At 41.4% G+C, this 19,719-nt stretch overlaps 1 protein-coding gene across 1 annotated transcript in view; it reads left to right on the forward strand.

Moving 5' to 3' along the window:
* The first annotated feature begins 734 nt into the window (after positions 1-734).
* LOC138732739 (tubulin-specific chaperone A-like) overlaps positions 735-19,719 on the forward strand; it is a 29,234-nt gene continuing 10,249 nt past the window's right edge. The window contains exon 1 of the mRNA XM_069879391.1: positions 735-787. Coding sequence (XP_069735492.1) covers positions 735-787 — 53 coding nt within the window. The remainder of the gene's footprint in view (positions 788-19,719) is intronic.

Here is a 19,719-nt window from a genome sequence, read left to right on the forward strand (position 1 = left end):
CCCCCTATCATTGGCCCTCCTTATACCGTGTCTGCAGGGGGCCTAATAGTGCCAGCTGCACTACTGCAATTGCTGGCTAATGACCCTTAACTGGCATGTCATCAAAAGGAATAGGAGATCCTCCCCTGTAGCTGTTTTTTCTCAAGAGGTATTGGTCACTAATAGCGTTGAGAGTCAGGACAAGTGACTAAGGACAAAAGGATGTGAAAAAAAAGGTCTATGCAGACCTTCCTGAATTTTACTCCACCAAAGCTATATTTGTCTTTATTATTTATTCATTGAAGCTATTTTTTCTTTCTTTTGATTTAAATGTTCATTCAGGGAAAGCTCTTTCAAACATAAACCCAAAGGATTATTTTTCTAGAACTTGACTCCTTAAATGATTAGCCTCAACTAAGTGTAAGCATGAAGGAAAACAGCCCTTGAACCGTCGATTGACTATAATTCTAGGACTAAACCACCAGTGCTAATGTTGCATTTTACTTTGTTTCTACCTCAGAATAACTCTTGTTGCTGCATTTGAGGGTGGATTCGGACTTTTTTTGCGTGTGTGCTTACGAAGAAATGGTGAATTACGCTTGGCCGCTCGAAGGGCGGTCGCAGCCCCGCAGAGCCCGCCCGCACCTGGCCTGGCCAGCTTCGCGCATGCGCAGAATTAGGGTGCGTTGTCTGTGGTGTATCCTGTCTCTGTGGCGCTAGGGCCTAATCTGCGCTGCTTCTTCGCCAGTCCTGTTATGGCCGACCCGCGCTTGAGGCAGATCAAGATCAAGACCGGCGTTGTGAGCCGGTGAGTGCGTGTGTGGCATGGGGGAGCCGTTGAGGGAGGCTGAGGGTGGTCCTGCTGCTCCCAAGGGTGAGAGCGGGAGCAGGCTCGACCCTGTTGCGAGCTGAGGACACTCCCCGTTGCCCTGAGTACTGAGGGAGCCCTGCCGCTGCTGCGGTCTCCGGGGGCTCTACCGGGCCGAGCGGAGGAGCTGTGAGCAGGCCTTTGTGTGCTCCTGGACGTGCTTGCTGCGGGGTTGTGGTTTTTTTGTTTTTTTGTTTTTTTCATGCTTCCTCGTTCAGTGTATAGAGCAGTCTCGTGTATACCTTTCAGAGGCAGAAGGTCTTATCTATTTTACCAAAACAAATGTTGAATGTGATACTTCTGATTCGATAGTTTATGCCACAGAACCGATGGCAAGTTCAACACCCGAGTCTCGATTTTGTCTAGTTTTAACACAGTCTTCATTTTCAAGACAAGTTGCAGTTTATCTATCTGGATCACTCTTATTGTGACTGTAAGCACGAGACTGATGTTAAGTATTTGGTCACAGTGGGGTTTATTAAGGCTGCACCCTACAAAAACTGCACTGGCTCAGGCAGAGACAGGAATTAGTATGTGTGCTGCCTTAGGGTGTTAAATAGTCCTGTTTAGTACAATCAACTGTGCTATGACTTATTTAAATTCTATTAGTAAAAGATTGATGATAAAATGGGTATACCTGATTAGCTTTTAAGGAGTGGACTTCAAGATGGGAAAGGTAAAGTAGATATGGGCTTATTATGTTCATACTAGATAAAGACGCTTAGAGTTCTCAAAAAAAAAAAATTAAAACGGGTAACAGTTCTCAAGTGTTGCTGCAAGCAAGAAATCAATTATAAGATCCTGTTTCCTGTCACTGCAGGGTATGCAAATCATGAACTTGTGTGTTATTTTTAGGTTAGAAAGTTTTAGTGTGGTCTGACTGAACAGCTTGGTGACTGCTTCTTGCTTTGGATCCCTTTCATAACCTGTGTTATTGCTACTGGCTTTGCTGAACAGGAACATTGTAAATGTTCCTTCTCTTTGAATTTGTAAGTGGATGGTGGTTTGTGTCATTTTTTGTAGAAAAAGTTTTCTGAGGTGTTAGAAAACTAAATTTACTTAAGCTAACCTTTTTTTTCAGTCTCTATATTCTTTATGTCAGAAAAAAGTATAATTTATTGGTGTCTAGATACTTTTGAGAAAGCTGTTGTATATATGCATTGGGTTTGCATGCCAAGGTTTTGGTAGAAGGGAGGCTACAGGGGTGGCTTCAGTGAGAAACTGCTAGAAGTTTCCAAAACAGACTCACCACTGGCCAACACTGAGCCAAACAGTGATGGTGGTAGCACCCCTGGGATAACATATTTAAGAAGGGGAAGAAACTGCTGCGCAACAGCAGCCGGTAGAAAAGAGTGAGAATATGCATGAGAAACAACCCTACAGACACCAAGGTCAGTGGAGAAGGAGGGGGAGGAGCCCGTGGAGCAACCCACACTGGTGCAGTCCATTCCTGAAGGACTACAGCCTGTGGAAAGAACCCGCGCTGGAGAAGTTGTGGAGGATTGTCTCCTGTGGGTGGGTTCCCACACTGGAACAGGGGAGGAGTATGAGGAGGAAGAAGTGGCGGAGATAATGTCTGATGAATTGACTGCAACCCCCATTCCCTGTCACCCTGTGCTGCTTGCGGGGAGAAGGTAGTGAATTCGGGAGTGAAGTTAAGCCCAGGAAAAAGGGAAGGGTGAGGGGGAAGGTGTTTTAATATTGGGGTTTATTTCTCATTATCCTACTCTGACTTTTGATTGGCAACAAGTTAAATTAATTTCCCTGAGTCGAGTCTGGTTTGCCCATGATGGTGATTGCTGAGTGATCTCCCTGTCCTTATCTTAACCCACAAGCCTTTTGTTGTATTTTCTCCCCCCCTGTCCAGCTGAGGAGGGGAGAGTGAGAGTGGCTTGGCGGGCACCTGGCATCCAGCCAGGGTCAACCCACCACAGTCTAAGACGACATAGTTACTCTTGTAGAATTTGTATTTTGTGGAAGTTTCTATACTGGCTTATTGCTAATGTTTGATAGTTTTACTGAGAGAACTGTGTGGTAATACTGAACAGCACTTCAGATGACGATTGCTTAACTTTTGTGATCGTTTGTTATTACCTGAACAAGCTGTTTCCTTATGTTTATAGACTGGGAAACAGAGTGGGAAAGTCTACACTAGGCAGTGAACAACTGTGGAGATCCCAGTCAGAGCTGTTGCAGGCCTGCATGCTCATGTGGTGAATGCTGTATCATGTGGATACGTCCCCCTGGACCTGTCACCTGTGCCCCACCTGGCTTGGTCAGCAGCTAAACAATGGGCAGTTGTGGTTCTAATCCCCACCCCAGGGAAAGGTAAATGAGAGAGAGACTTGTGGGTTGGAAACTAAAACTGCTTTAATAAAACAATAATAATAAGGAAAATATTATTAATACAAAAATAATAAAATATATACAAATATATGAAATCAACCCACCACTGATGTTGCAGAGCAGGCACAGGGAAAGGTCCTGGGCTGGATTCAGGAACGCACAGATCTGGGATCAGGGGCAAAAGGACAGATGAGGTTAGTATTAGATGCCAGCCATCAAAGAAGAGGGCTTGACCCTTGTGATCTCTCAGGTTTATACCAAGTATGACGTATATGGGATGGAATCCTCTGTTGGTCAATTTGGGGTCACCTGTCCTGCCCACTTCTCCCTCCAGGAGCAACCCTTTTTCACCCTTTTGACTTACACATTCCACCAACTTCAGAGGAACCTTGGCTTCCATAGAAACAGGTATAAACAATGGCTTTTCTGCATACCAATGACTCATTACTTTGGTGATAACCATGAAATTTTAAGTGTTATCACTCCTAGAAACAGACACTGTCTGAAAAACATGCAGTTAACTTTCAGAAAATGAAGTTACTTAGACGAGGCTTAGCTGAAAAGTTAAAAAATGGGTTCTGCTTTAGCTCAAACCAGAATAATCTGCAAGTGGTTTAATGATGCTAGTGTGGAGCTAGCTCAGTGTCCTATATACCACTGCCCTTGGTGCTTCCAGCTCTGAGTTTAGTTTGTATTTTCTTCCTTTGAATTTCTGTGCTGCTGCAGTTTAAGCCTCGGAGCTGAGAAAAAGAGATTAGAAGTTAGTAGCATTGTAATCTTGTATGAGGAATTTCTTTATTGCTTAGTGTGGCTCTTCTGTTTGCTTGATTTATGGAAACCATGAATGCTGATTTTGATTATGTTACGAGTTTGTTGCATCCAGGTTACAGAGTAGGTTGCTAAAATTCCCACTGGTTATTAGTTCAGTTACAATGACACTAACACAGTTCAAATTATATACTGATACAAGAAGTAGTTAATATTTCGAGAAGTGGATTATTTTGATTTGAACTAGAGTTAAGTTTCATCTAAGTAAGTTTATTTTTTGCATGTTAGACAGATTGTCTCTCTGATAGCATGTTTTTTCAAGCATTTTTTTCCCAGATACTGTTCATTCTTTGGAGATGATAATGTCTTGTGTGAAGTATGATCTATGCTGAACAGATGTCTCTTCTGTGATCACCTCTGTTTGGAGTGTTTCTCTATCTCAAATGCAAGGTCAGGCAGAGAGTTGGCTCCAGAGCTCCAAGTTACCAAGAGTTTTGACTGTTGTGAAGTTCATAACAACATTAAAATTAGTCCTTGGAGAGTAATAGAATTTGCATAAGATGTCTGGGAAATTTTATCTGTGTGCATATAAGTGGGAAATAGATTCTGTAACCAGCTCTTGTCTCGCTGCACGTGAATCATAGAATAACCAGGTTGGAAGAGACCCACCGGATCATCGAGTCCAACCATTCCTATCAAACACTAAACCATGCCCCTCAGCACCTCGTCCACCCGTCCCTTGAACACCTCCAGGGAAGGTGAATCAACCACCTCCCTGGGCAGCCTGTTCCAGTGCCCAATGACCCCTTCTGTGAAGAATTTTTTCCTAATGTCCAACCTAAATCTCCCCTGGCGGAGCTTGAGGCCATTCCCTCTTGTCCTGTCCCCTGTCACTTGGGGGAAGAGGCCAGCACCCTCCTCTCTACAACCTCCTTTCAGGTAGTTGTAGAGAGCAATGAGGTCTCCCCTCAGCCTCCTCTTCTCCAGGCTAAACAACCCCAGCTCTCTCAGCCGCTCCTCGTAAGAACTGTTCTCCAGCCCCTTCACCAGCTTTGTTGCCCTTCTCTGGACTCGCTCCAGAGCCTCAACATCCTTCTTGTGGTGAGGGGCCCAGAACTGAACACAGTATTCGGGGAGCGGTCTCACCAGTGCCGAGTACAGAGGGACAATAATCTCCCTGGACCTGCTGGTCACGCTGTTTCTGATACAAGTCAAGATGCCATTGGCCTTCTTGGCCACCTGGGCACACTGCTGGCTCATGTTCAGGCGGCTGTCAACCAACACCCCCAGGTCCCTCTCCTCCAGGCGGCTTTCTAGCCAGTCTTCTCCTAGTCTGTAGCACTGCATAGGGTTGTTGTGCCCCAAGTGCAGGACCCGGCACTTGGCCTTGTTAAACCTCATCCCATTGCTCTCAGCCCAGCGGTCTAGCCTGTTCAGATCCCTTTGGAGCCTCCCTACCCTCCAGCAGTTCGAAACTTCCACCCAGCTTAGTATCATCCGCAAACTTGCTAAGGGTGCACTCAATGCCTTCATCCAGGTCATTGATGAAGACATTGAACAGGGCTGGACCGAGCACTGAGACCTGGGGAACCCCACTTGTCACTGGCCTCCAGCTGGATTTCACACCATTTCCCACCACTCTCTGGGCCCGGCCATCCAACCAGTTTTCCACCCAGTAGAGTGTGCGCTTGTCCAGGCCTGAGGCTGACAGTTTCTCAAGCAGAATGCTGTGAGAAACTGTGTCAAAGGCTTTACTGAAGTCCAGGAAGATACATCCACAGCCTTTCCCTCATCCAGTAGTTGAGTCCCTTGGTCATAGAAGGCGATCAGGTTAGTTTGGCAAGACCTGCCTCTTGTGAACCCATGTTGACTGGGCCTGATCACCTGGTTTTCTTGCATGTGCTTCTTGATAGCACTCAAGATCACCTGTTCCATGACTTTCCCTGGCACTGAGGTCAGACTGACAGGCCTGTAGTTTTCTGGGTCCTCCCTGAGACCCTTCTCGTAGATGGGCACAACATCAGCCAGCCTCCATTCCAGTGGAACTTCCCCAGTCTTCCAGGACTGCTGGAAGATGATGGAAAGGGGTTTGGCAAGTACACCTGCCAGCTCCTTTAATACCCTTGGGTGGATCCCATCCAGCTCCATAGACTTGTGAGTGTCTAGTTGGGCAAGCAAGTCTCTAACCACCTCCTCTTGGATCATTGGAGCCTCATTCTGCTCCTCTAACACCTGCGTTTGTACACAGAGGGAACAACTTTCCTTACTATTAAAGACTGAGGCAAAGAAGGCATTAAGTACCTCAGCCTTTTCCTCATCCCCTGTCACTGTTGTTCCTTCTGCATCCAGTAGGGACTGAATATTCTTCCCAGTCCTCCTTTCATTGTTAATATATTTATAGAAAGATTTATTATCTTTCACAGACTTTGCCAATCTGATTTCTAGTTGAGCCTTAGGCCTCCTGATTTTTTCTCTTCCCGATCCCACTTCCTCCCTGTAGTCCACCCAAGATGCCTGTCCCTTCTTCCAACGCTCATAGACATTCCTCTTCTTTTTGATGTCTCTCAAGATGCTCCTACTCAACCAAACTGGTTTTTTTCCCCTGCCGGCTCTTTTTCCGGAACAAGGGGATGGCTTTCTCCTGAGGTGCAAGGATTTCCCTTTTGAAGAGTGCCCAGCCCTTGTGGGCTCTGTTGCCCTTAAGGGCTGTCTCCCATGGGACTTTACCAACCAGCATTCTGAACAGACCAAAGTCTGCCTTCTGGAAATTTAATGTTTCTCTGAGTCAAGTCTGTTTTGCCCGTGACTGTAATTGCTGGGTGATCTCACTGTCCTAATCTTGACCCACGAGCCTTTCATTATATTTTCTCTGCCCTGTCCAGCTGAGGAGAGCAAGTGAGAGTGGCTTGGTGGGCACCTGGCATCCAGCCAGAGTTCAACCCACCACAGTTCTTCAGGAACAGAAATACAGGAGAAAGTGAGTTGAGGAAACAAGTGAGGAATGAATCATAATGGTATGGAAAAGATAGTTAAGGAATTACTTTTTTGTAGTTGTTTTTCTTCCAGTTAAAAATTCTCTCCGGCTCTGAGCTCCTCAGGTTTTAGTTTACAGCTTTAAAGCAATAAAACTGTGGTTTTTACACAGAACACACAAGTTGCGGAATTGATAGTTAAGTGATGTGGATGTCAAATGTGTAAAGGTTTTTTAAAGGGCAGTAGTCATAGACAGAAGCTGACTATTAAACATTGATGGTTTTAGTTTTGTTCTTCAGTGTTAGAAAGTCCTTAACTTGATTTCTAGAGGCAGGTATACCACAGGAAATGTCACTTTAGATTTGATTTGTTTCTTTATACCATTTCCCTAGCAGTTAACTACTGGCTGGCATTGGAGACAAAGTCCAGAATAATTGTATCTTATGTTTATTCTTTTTTTATTTCAAAAGACTGGGACAAGCTAGTAAAAATACTATTATTTTGTTTCAGTTGTTTTTTACCCCATTTCTGGGGGCGGACTTCCTTAGTTATCTTTCATGGACTCTGAAGCAGAAAACAAGCTTGTTTTCAGTAGATTTAAACTTCGATTGTAAATTTATGTTGAGTTCTGATGGTTGAAAAGAGCTATTGTAAATGGAGATGATGAGAGAATGAGAATAAGCTAATATTGATAGTCTGCAGTTGTTGGTCAGTTTTTACTTAGGGTGTCTAAGGAGAGGAAGGACTTGAGAATTCTTGGTCAGTAGATTTATTTTAAAAGGAGGAAAACTAAAGGAAAATTTTAGTCATTAGTTGGTACCTTAATTACATACCAGGTGCCTCTAATTAAAAACTCTCATATAATTCCTGGTAGTCCACTCAACTGTAACACTTACCAGAAAACAGAATGGGATGTGGAAACTTTAACAGGATATTAAAAAATGAAAGTTTCCTGCACATTTTGCATTTTTTTAACATCTAACCCAACTGCAAAATATATTAACCTATTAATTTAAATGGTGGCCATCTCTGGTCTAATGTATAAATTATTATTTATAGCAATCTTGTTAATTAAAAAAAATCATTAATATCTTAAAATTTGAGGCCTTATCTTGAAACTTTAGGATAAAGTCTGAAGTATGAAGAAAAAACTTTATGGCCAAAGGGTAAATATTCCCAAAGGAGAAAATCAAATCGGATAGGAAAGAGATCTAAGAAATGATAAAAACAAAATTACTGTGTTTTTTTTTCTTTCTGGCAGATGATGTTAGAGTAGAAATAAAGTATTTAGGTTACATGAGTAACTTTATTTTTTTAAAGCATTGTTGCATCCCTAAGATGTGCGTGTGTTTTAATATGTGTGTGTCATTGACTGAATAATGATGTGTCATCATGGTCTTGTGCTCTTACTCAGATACAGTCCCAACCTCTTCTCTTTATACACAGAAAGGAAGTTCCTTTTTAGGTATGTAGCCCATGTTTTAAGTGGTGTTCTTGCATAGCTTGGCGACTGATTCTCACTTCAGTCAATGATGTGAAAACTCAAATATTTGTTTTTCAGTCTCTTCTCACTATTCCTGGTTTCCCACATACCTGTAAAGCTACATATACGTAAAACTTGCTGACAAATCCACTAATGAAGTGTTGTAGAATCATTTGTTTTACTCTAGTAATAGGCTAAATATTCTCAACTTCTTGAGCAGAAATTAGTGAGTGCAGTAACAATAACTTAGGTGCAGCTTTGTCTCTATTCAGGTTTGAGTAATTTTCACAAGATTAACTGCAGTAAACTTATCCTTAAATATTGATTCTTAATAGGTTAGGGTTGAGGAACTGTGATGTTTGTGGACGTGTTTTGTGTTTTGATGGTTGCAGGGTTGTTCTTGTTGAATAAATGGATGGCTTATGTTCCTGCCGCTGTTGGTTATGTCTAACACACACTAAACTTTTCCTACCTGTATGGTAACTGATATATCCCAATTTTCCAAGAGCCCATTGACAAACAGCGTACCTTCAGTTATTCTGTATCCATCTTTTCCTGTCCACAGACTACCATTAGCTTTATCTCGAGGAAAGTTAGGTTGGGGATCTCTGGTTTTTGTAAATACAATTCTGTGTGGAAGAAAGTGAATTCTTGGTGCTATGAGTGCTAGTATGAGTCATCATATTGACATTAATGACAATCATCAATGACAGAAATTATTTGCAATATAAATTTGCATTGGTGCTAATTTGTACCCTGCAGTACTCTGGAAAAAAATAATATCTGTTAGGAAAAATACATTGTAATTTTTTTGTGTTTAAAACAGACTGTAGTGGCAAATCTTTTAAAGGGAAAGTAACCCACTTTTTCTTTATAAAGCTTCCAGAGAATAATAATATGTAGCTTATATGTACATTTTAAGCATGTCAAGTTTACTTTCTTTGCAAAATATATAAAGTGCACTTTGTCGGAAGCAATGGGAGATTGTTTTAGAGATTGAAACCCCCTTGATTCATTTTGTTGCTTCAGCTTTTAGGTTTTTTAATCTCTGTCCAAATATAGTTGGCTCAAGTCAGTATGCTTAAGGCAGTATTTAAAACTCAGAATGTACTTAAATAGCAGGCTGGTACCCTATTTTATATGCTTAATACAATTTAATTTTTATAATCTTTGTTCTCAATTTAATTGTAAGGTTTCAGGTAGACAGAAGAGCAGCCCCTTATGTTTCCTGTGCCTTTTCTGAAATCAGGTTAAGGTTAAGTTGTGTTACAGATTCAATACAATGGAAAAAGTAATTCTCACTGTTTTCCTGTAAGACTTTTTTCATTTGATGAATACTTATGTTATAAATATCTGTATTTTTGTACCTATTAAAGTTGTAATAAAATTAAAAAATATCACTGATTGATAAAATTTAAATATTTGCCGCTAATACCTTAAAGCTTTCTTTTCTAAGATGGAAATAAAGTTAATTAAGGATCTTCTAAGCTCCCTTTTGTAATTAAAAAAAAAAAAAAAGATAAATACCTAAGGACTCAAAGTTAAAAATAGGACAGGGAAGGATGAAAAAAATTCTAAAGTGGGACTGAAGTAGAGATTTTTTTATTTTTTTTTATATGTGGAGTCATTGAGATTTTGGAGTCCTGGGGCAGGAAGAGATGAAGCAGCTTGTGTTGGAATGGTCCTGTACTTCTAGCTGGTTGGGGATGTCTCACTGCAGATTCTCCAAAGAAATGACATGCAGGTATGTTTGACTTGTTCTCTTTATGCATATTGAATGCATGTAGAGAATAAAAAGAACAGATCTGTGTTGGACTTGGAATGTTTGGATGTTTTGTTGACTACTTGAGCAAAACTTGACTGAGAAGGTTCCTCTAGCCACTTCTTAAAGACTTCTCAACGTCTTGTAGGTGGTTTAAGAAATACTGATTGCTTTCATAACAGTTCAATCTTACATGTGCATTTTATGTTATAAAACTATGGGCAGTGGTTTACAAATGTAATTTAGAGGAAGACTTTTTGGCCCATTTAGGAACTGGTGGTATACAGTAAAAATGAAGCTCTTGGTTTTTGGAGGCTGTGACATCTTGGTTTGATCATAAAAATATCTTTAAGCCTTCCAAATAATATTTTCATAAATTATTGGCACAAGAAAGTACCTATCACCTTAATGTCACATAGATGTTTAAGATCTTCCTGTGGATGTTCATGAATTCTGGCAGCTGTTAACACTATGTCAGGAAGGAGGGAGAGCTGTAGGAAACACAGTGGCCAAATTCCTTTAAGAGAATGGGAAGTGTGCTTGTCTGGCAAATGCAATTTCTAAAGAATGACATCAGTGTGTAAACTATAGACACATGAAAACCATGAAGCACTTGAACTGGCTCAGAGGATATCCGAGAAATCAGATTAATAGATCTAGTTCTGTTTGATAAAGTAATTGTCTCAAACATGAAATCAAAATAAATTCCTGAAGAAGTCTTTTCAGGAATTTTTGAACTCCCCAATGTCTCTTTCAACACATAGTTCACTATCAAATGGACCCAAGTTAGACATTTCTCTTTCTTGGGGGGGGGGTGAGGGTGGGGGGTGGGGTGGTGTATACACACACACATATACACTTTTAAAAACGGAAGAATTCAGTAGAACATTTTCTTCTTTTTTAATTGAAAACTGAAAGCTGTGATTGTGATGAAAATAGTGGGAGCCTTTGGAGTGGTTTATTTACTGCCTTGCCTGCTGCCTGCTCAGATGACTTAGCTTGGAATGAGTAAGACTTTTTTTTTTTAATGTGACTATCATGTGAGCTTAGCAAAGTAGATGTTAACTTCTAGCAAGAACATGTAGTGTATAAAACCTCAAGTCACATTGTAAGTATGTGATTTTTTTTTATTATTTTATTTTTTAAAAAAGAAAAATTCCTAAAGGAATGCTTCACTCGGAACACCTGTGTATACAAGAGAAAAGAGTCTGGAATAGTTGTTTAAAACATCATGCTTATGCTTTAAGAAATTCCAAATTCTTAACTTGTTGTCTTTGAACATCAGCATTCTGCACAATGCATGCCCTAGTCTGAGGTTGAGAAGAAAGGGTTGAGAAGAAACGGGAACCTAACTTATTTAGCCTTTGTAGCCTCAAGGTAAGTTGTGAGAGAGGAATGTGCAAAATAAATACTACTTTAATGTAAAATACATACATTGGTAACAATTACAAACTTTGTGTTGTCAGTTGTACAATCTCAGATATTTATCACTAGTTTAAAATACTTTTGCGAAGTTTGAATGATTGGTTGACTGTGCCTGAAAAAAATACTTTCATCCACATAAATAATCTATCTTGTTCAATGATAATATATTCTTCTAATGAAATAGAATTCAATTAGCAGTAGCCTCTATTCCAGACCATTTAAAATTCTGCAACAGTGCTGGGTGCACACTTACTGAAGTGTGAACTTGGGCAAGACCTGCAGTCACAGTGCAAAGTAAAATGAAGCATTGCCACTGCTTCCGTTCTCCTCTTTGGAAGCTAAAAGTACTATGCATGTTTTTTCTAGTTTTGCACATTTTAGTTAGCTCCTTATACAGTGGATACCCTTAATAAAATGATAACAGCAATTTAGTTTTGTCATTTTGACTGGCAATGGTTACATGGCTCGAAAATACTGTATTAGAGTAATTGAATGTGTGTTGAGTCTTTTTTTCTGTTTTCCAGAGAGCTGCTTTTCCATTAACTTTGGGGAAAATGCACTGGCAGATTTGTTTAAAAAGCTCAGCTCCACCCCTCATGTAAGTGACTTAGCCTGTGCAATGAGAAATTAGGATCAAGGGATGTTTTTTCATTAGCCTGTGGTTTTATTTGCATTCCAAAGACAACATTATGGAACACAACTGTATACAATATAACTAACTCATCTCAAGGAACTTTAAGACGCTTACTGTAGCATATGCTAACTATTACAAGATGCCTTGATGCAAAGATATTAAAATTACTGGTAATTGACATAAAATATGACAATGTTTTAGGCTTTCTGAGCAAAGCAACACTCATTATGGAGGAGCTGCCCCATATTGTAACCAATTAATGAAGGATTGCCCCCAGCAACTGCAGTCAGAAAAGACTAATAGTGAGAATCACTATCAATAGTGATATTTTTCCAACTATTATAGCAATCAGACTGGAATTTATTCAATAAATTTACTTCATTTGATGGTAATTGATAAACAAAATTTTATTAATGTGCTTACATTTCACTAACAATCAAGCAAAAGTGATCCATTTACTACCTGACTTGGTCCAAATTAGGATTAAATTAATCATCACAGAATCACTAGGTTGGAAAAGACCTCCAGGATCATCGAGTCCAAAATCAATTAATCTTAGAAGGGACAGTGTTGTATTTTGTGGAGGAGCAGCAGCAAAAGTTTCAAATAAATGGAGTAAAACCAGGAGATTAGTAGAATGAGCAGAAATGAGCTGAATTGCTGTGTTTTGTAGCTAATGAGCATGCAACTAGATTGCAAATGACTGGATTTATAGTGTTGGTGTAAAAATAAAACTGGCTGTGGTTTAGAGTTGTCGCAGACATGGAGACAGAAATTGGAGCATATTTGACATCACCCTTCTATAAATAGAAAAGGCAGAGCAGAGTCTCAGCTAATACCTCTAACTGCATGTCATTGACAAAACACTTCATGAGATAATAAATGGGTTTGGATCAGAGATTTGGGGACATGATGAAAGAGAAAAACAAATGTTTATTTTGGTACTTCCATCCATTAGTCTGGCAAGGCTTTATATTTTTGTACACAGCAAATGTGTATGGAAAAAAATCTTGGCTTATACAGTGCTTCTGATACACAGTGTAAAAATCTCCACCAGGAATTCAAGAAATGTACATGCAGAGTGTCAGGCTTCTGTGAAGTATTTCAAGTTTAAAAGCTAATGATAACTTTGTTTTCAACTATGTAAAGTCTTATTTCAGCTTTCATAGAATCATTTAGGTTGGAAAAGACCCTTAAGATTGAACCTGACTATAAACCTAACACTGCCAACTCTACCACTAAGCCATGTCCCTAAGCACCACATCTCCCATGTCTTTTAAATCCCTCCAGGGATGATGACTCCACCACTTCTCTGGGCAGCCTGTTGCTTGACAACCCTTTCGGTGAAGAAATTTTTCCTAATATTAGGAATTCTCGAATTGGGGCACGTGCAGAGGTTCCTTCAGAAAAGTTCTCAAATTGGAGCTGGAGGCTCCAGGGTCACTGGCAGTTCAACAGACCCTTGCTAGAACAACCTCTGCGTGAACCCTTTGGGCATGCATGTGCAGTCAGGGCTGCTCCTGTGCAAATCCCTTGGCACCAAGAACCCCAGCAGCCAACTGTAGGTGTGATGGGGCAGGCCAAATTGCTTAAAATCTCAAGCACATGCAGTTTCACACTAAGGCGGATGTTTAAGACATATAGACGAATACAAGTAAAGAAGTTGCACTTTACAACTAGTCACAGAGCTATTTCTTCGTATGGTGTGCCTTTCAATGTATAGAACTTTTTGTTGATTAATGTTTGGTTTATTTACAGAGCTAATACAGGATGCAGGATATTGTATAGCTGAAATAAGGCTGACTATATGGTTTCAGATGGGTACTAGGTGACAGAATTATTTTAAAAAAAAGGATATTTTAAGGAACTGCTTATTGAAGAGTAAAGGCTTATTACATATGACGCTGTCATCGTTCATTCCTCATAGGTGGAATGGGGGAAGAGAATTGGAAAAGTAAAAGTGAGAAAACTAGTGGATTGAGTTAAAGACAGTTTGATAGATAAAGCAAAAGCTGTGCACGCAAGCAAAGCAAAACAAGGAATTTATTCGCTACTTCCCATCAGCAGGCAGGTGTTCAGCCAAACAATCTCTAGGAAAGCAGTGCTACATTCTGTGTAATGGTTACTTGGGAAGGGAAATGCCATCACTTCTCCCAGCTTTATATGCTGAGCGTGACATCATACGGTGTGGAATATCCCTTTGGTCACTGGGGTCAGCTGTCCCAAGTGTGTCCCTTCTCAGCTTCTTGTGCACCCCCAGCCTAATCGCTGGTGGGGTGGGGTGAGAAGCAGAAAAGGCCTTGACACTCTGTAAGCACTGCTCAGCAGTAACTAAAACACCCCTGTGTTTTCAGCACAAATCTAAAACATAGCCTGTATTGGCTACTATGAGGAAAATTAACTCTATCCCAGCCAAAAGCAGCACACTCTCCACCACTTCCATACCATTTACATCATGCTCAGGTCCCACACTATCCAATATATCCTCATTAACCACCACTCCCCTTCCCATCCTTTGATATAATACACAGATATCATTCCCTTAGTCTGTGGACCACCCCTGTGAAATGCCCATAAAGCGTCTATTGAGGTCATATAGTCCATGACTGGGCTCCATCTGTTATGGTGGTCACTTGGGACAGGAGAGGTTTTGTGTTGTGTGGAGTTACTGGAAACCGAAGCCAGCTCAGGTTGGGTCACTGCTGCAGTTGCACTGCTGCTTGTAAGGCTTGTCCTCCATCAGTTCAGGTGGTTCCTGCTTATAGTAATTGATATAACACACAATTTGAGTCCTAGCTTACAACAATTTAAAGGTATTTCCATTACAGTCTCTATCCCGGTCCCTTTGAACCATACCATAGGGTTTAACATTGCAATGACCTCCTCCCGTTGCCCCTGCTCTGACTTGGACTTGGCTACAGACTGCAGTCCCTTAGGGGAGTACCTGCTCCAAGTGGAGCCTTGTCTATGAGCCACAGTCTTTTCAGGGCTATACCTACTGTGGCATAGACTTATCCATAGCCACAGTCCCTTCAGAAGTAAACCTACTTCAGCATGGCCTTACCCACAGCTGCAGTCCCTCCAGGAGTGTACCTGCTCTGTCGTGGGCTTATTCATGACCACAGATGCTTCAGGGTGTCCTGCTCCCACATGGACTCATCCACAGGTCACAGTCCCTTCGACTTAAGTTCACACTGGAGTTACAGCCTGTCCAGTACAGCAGCACAGAAACAGCAGCAATGCCCTGGCTATCTGCCAGCCCAGGCACATGGCCACTACTGTTATCAAAGTGTTCCCAGACACAACGGAGTAAGATGATAAGCAGTACAGCACTACAGCAAGCAGGGAAAGCAAAAAGTGGGCACTAACAGGCACTAGACTAATATACAGTGAGGCAAGCAAGCCCCATGGCAAGCACAGGAGCCTGCCGATTAATAGCTAAACAACAGTAACAGCTGTAAATTTGATCTAGCACATTCCAATAAAATCTGTCGTTATCTTGAACCCTTTGAACTTCACATGGGGCACCAAAAAGGACTATTATGGTTTAACCCCAGCTGGCAACTAAGCATCATACATCTGATTACTCACATGCCCCTTCCTGCAGGATGGGGGAGACAATCGGAAGGGTAAAAGTGAGGAAGACTCATGGGTTGAGATAAAAACAGTTTAATGGTTGAAATAAAATAATAATAATAAATTGTAATTAAAAGGAAAATAACAAAGACATAGAAATAAACCCCAAGAAAGACAAGTGATTCAAATGAAAACAACTTCTCACCACCAACTGAACAATGCCCAGCCAGTCCCTGAGTGGCGGCTTCCCCCACCAACTTCCCCCCTGGTTTTATTGCTGAGCATGACATCATATGGCATGGAATATCCCTTTGGTCACTGGGGTCAGCTGTCCCAACTGTGTGTCCCCCCAGCTTCTTGTGCACCCCAGCACTTGCTGGTGGGGTGGGGTGAGAGGCAGAAAAGGTCTTGACTCTGTGTGAGCACTGCACAGCAATAACAAAAATATCCCTGTGTTATCAATACTGTTTCCAGCACAAATCCAAAACATAGCCCCTTACCAGCTGCTGTGAAGAAAATTAACTCTATCCCAGCCAAACCAACACAGACAATTATAACTATGATAAGTGATCTACGTAGTTTCCTTTTTTGGTTTTGGATGTTTGCAGTTAAAACTTAGTTACTGTAGCTTATATTTCATAAAACGCTATATAATATCTGCTAAAATAATGCCTATAAGTAGTTTTTATGGTCACAGGTTTTTCCATCTATAAATGACCTGTGTACTTGCGATGCAACAAGTTGCGATCTGGCTTTTTCTGATACCTACTGAGCTTTTCTTACTCTGTTCACTGTATATGATCACACCATGTATAAAGATTCTGATTTAGTATTAATCTTAACCTGGGGGGAGAGCCACCCCCAAAAGAAACCCCAAACAAACCAAAAACAACAAACCCCACAAAACCTTGCTTTTAGGTAGCTAACGTTTCCAGTTTTGAAAGCAGAATATTTCATGTACTGCTTCTGAAATGTACAATTAATACAGAAATTGAAGTAAGTAGATAAATATGGATGTAATTATTAAGCATCCAAATCTGAGAAAGATGGGTGAAAAATCAGGTTAAAACTTTTTTCTAAACTAGTCCAGAACATGCAGTCCTTTACCTTTTGACAAAAATAAGCAAACTTGAATAGCAGTCAGTTTGAAAAGTTAGTGTGCATAGAGGGAGATGTGAGTGTGAAAATGTAATGTGAAAACATAAGTAGTGACAAACATCTCTGCTTTGGATAGAGTTTACATCATCAGAAACTGGTGAACACCATGATGAAGCAGGCTGTCCTCCTGCAGCCCAGGGAGGTCCACAGTGGAGCAGATATCTACCTGCAGCCTGTGGAAGACCCCATGCAGGTGGATGTGCTCAAAGGATGCTGCAACCATGTGAAGAGCCCATGTTGGAGAAGGCTTCTGAAAGGACCTATGACCCTGTGGAGAGAGGAGTCCATGCTGGGACAGATTTGCTGGCAGGACTTGTAACCCTGTGGGGGACCCGCACTGGAGCAGTTTGTTCTTGAAGGACTGCACACTATGCACAGGACACATGCTGGAGCAGTTTGTGAAGAACTGCAACCCATGGGAAGAAACCAAGTTGGAGAAGTTTATGGAGATCTGTCTCCTGTGAGTGGGATTCCACACCGGAGCAGGGGAATGGAGTGAGGAGGAAGGAGTGGTAGAGTCAAAGCATAATGAACTGACTGCAATCCCCATTCCCCATCTCCCTGTGCTACCCAGAGAGAGGTAGAGAAAATCGGGAGTGAAGTTGAGCCTGGGAAGAAGGGAGGGGTGGGGGGAAGGTGTTTTAAGATTTGGTTTTATTTTTCATTACCCTGCTCTGATTTGGTAACAAATTAAATTAATTTCCCCAGGTCGAGTCTGGTTTTTTGAGTGATCTCCCTGTCCTTATCTTGACTCGTGAGCCTTTTTGTCATATTTTTCTACCCCTGTCCAGCTGAGGAGGGGGAGTGAGGGAGCAACTTGGTGAGCACCTGCCGTCCAGCCAGGGTCAACCCTCCACATTTTCAAATCTCAGCCAGAGAGGTGCACGGGTTGATTAAAACTAACTTTTTTTGGAACCTAAAAATAGCAAAGCAAATAATACTGTATGACATTAAATCAAGGAACCTTGATCAAACAACTCATTGTCTATTAAATCAATACTTGCTGATGCTAATACTGGAACTAGTTCCAGTAGTTGGAATTACAGACCCTGATTTAGTATCTTTATTAGTAGTAATTAGGCTGCTGTCTTTCCCCAGTACTACTTTTCAAAGTTAGTACTTTACTGACTTGTAGAAACTGGCTTAGATGATACTTAGACTACATGCTCTACACGCTGCTTCTTTATAAGACTGAAGGCCCTCTCTGATGGTGTGACTCCATGGGGGTTGAAACCAGTTTGGGTGAGCCTTGCTACAGCCCAATTTAGATCAACTGTTGTGAAACCACAACTTAAGGCTATTTTGGCAAAACAGTTTTTGATTATGTAAACTCTATCCAAAGCAGGGAGAATTCCTGCTGTTGCAATATCAGCATACTCTCTTTGGAATTTTTCTCAAGATATTACTGCAATGGTACTTCTGTGGCAGCTTCAGTTCACAAAAGGTTCTTATTAACCCAGTACTGTTCTGTCCGTCCTCAGCAGAACTTCTAGTTAGAGCACTTAACTGTGACAAATTACGAATTAATTTGCTCTGAATTTTACTGAATGCAAGACTCCAGGTGAGGTCTCACGAGAGCAGAGTAGAGGAGCAGAATCGCCTCCCTTGCCCTGCTGGTCACGCTGCTTTTGATGCAGCCCAGGATATGGTTGGCTTTCTGGGCTGCAAGCGCACATTGCCAGCTCATGTTGAACTTCTCATCCACCAGCCCCCTCAAGTCCTCTTCAAGGCTGCTCTCAATCCATTCTCTGCCCAGCCTGTAATTGTGCTTGGCATTGCCCTGACCCAGTGCAGGATCTTGCACTTGGCCTTATTGAACTTCACGAGGTTCACACAGGCCCACCTCTCAAGCCTGTCAAGGTCCCTCTGGATGGCATCCCTTCCCTGCAGCATGTCGATCACGCCACACAGCTTGGTGTCAGCAAGCAAACTTGCTGAGGGTGCCCTCAATCTCACTGTCCATGTTTGCGACGAAGATGTTAAACAACACCAGTCCCAATACCAACCCCTGCAGAATGCCACTCGTTACTGGTCTCCACTTGGACATTGAGCTGTTGACCCCAACTCTTTGAGTGTGACCATCCAGCCCATTCCTGATCTACTGAGTGGTCCATCCATCAAATCTATATCTCTCCAATTTAGAGACAAGAATGTTGTGTGGGACAGTGTTGAATGCTTTGCACAAGTCCAGGTAGATGACGTCAGTTACTCTTTCCTTATCCACCAATGCTGTAGCCCCATCGTAGAAGGCCACCAAATTTGCCCTTAGTGAAGCCATGTTTGTTGTCACCAATCACCTCCTTATTTTCCATGTGCCTCAGCAGAGAAATGTTACTTTTGTCTATAAGTACTAAACCAGCATCAAAGTAAATGGAAAAAATACTCTAGGGAACAGAAGACTATGAGGCTACTGTGTTACTTGGGAATTTTACTTCTCATTATTTTGTACAAAAACTAGTATGGGAAATATTGCATTTAATGGCATGACATTGGAGTTGTGATCAGGAAAATAACAAAACAAACAAACCATTTTGTGATCGTAGTTTGTGAACCTGAAAATGCTTTTTCTTGTCATTTACACATGATAACTTTTTTTCAGTTACTACTAAGAAGGTCTGTCATTTTTTGATGCAGGTGCAGTGGTGTTAATTAGTAGTAAACAGGAAAGGCCACATGACTATAGCAGCCAAGATAGGTCACTCACAAAACTTTCAGAGTCTGGGTGGTGGTGAGAAAGTCTGGCAAAT

The sequence above is a fragment of the Phaenicophaeus curvirostris genome, chromosome 37 (assembly GCF_032191515.1).
Source record: "Phaenicophaeus curvirostris isolate KB17595 chromosome 37, BPBGC_Pcur_1.0, whole genome shotgun sequence".
Taxonomy (NCBI): domain Eukaryota; kingdom Metazoa; phylum Chordata; class Aves; order Cuculiformes; family Cuculidae; genus Phaenicophaeus; species Phaenicophaeus curvirostris.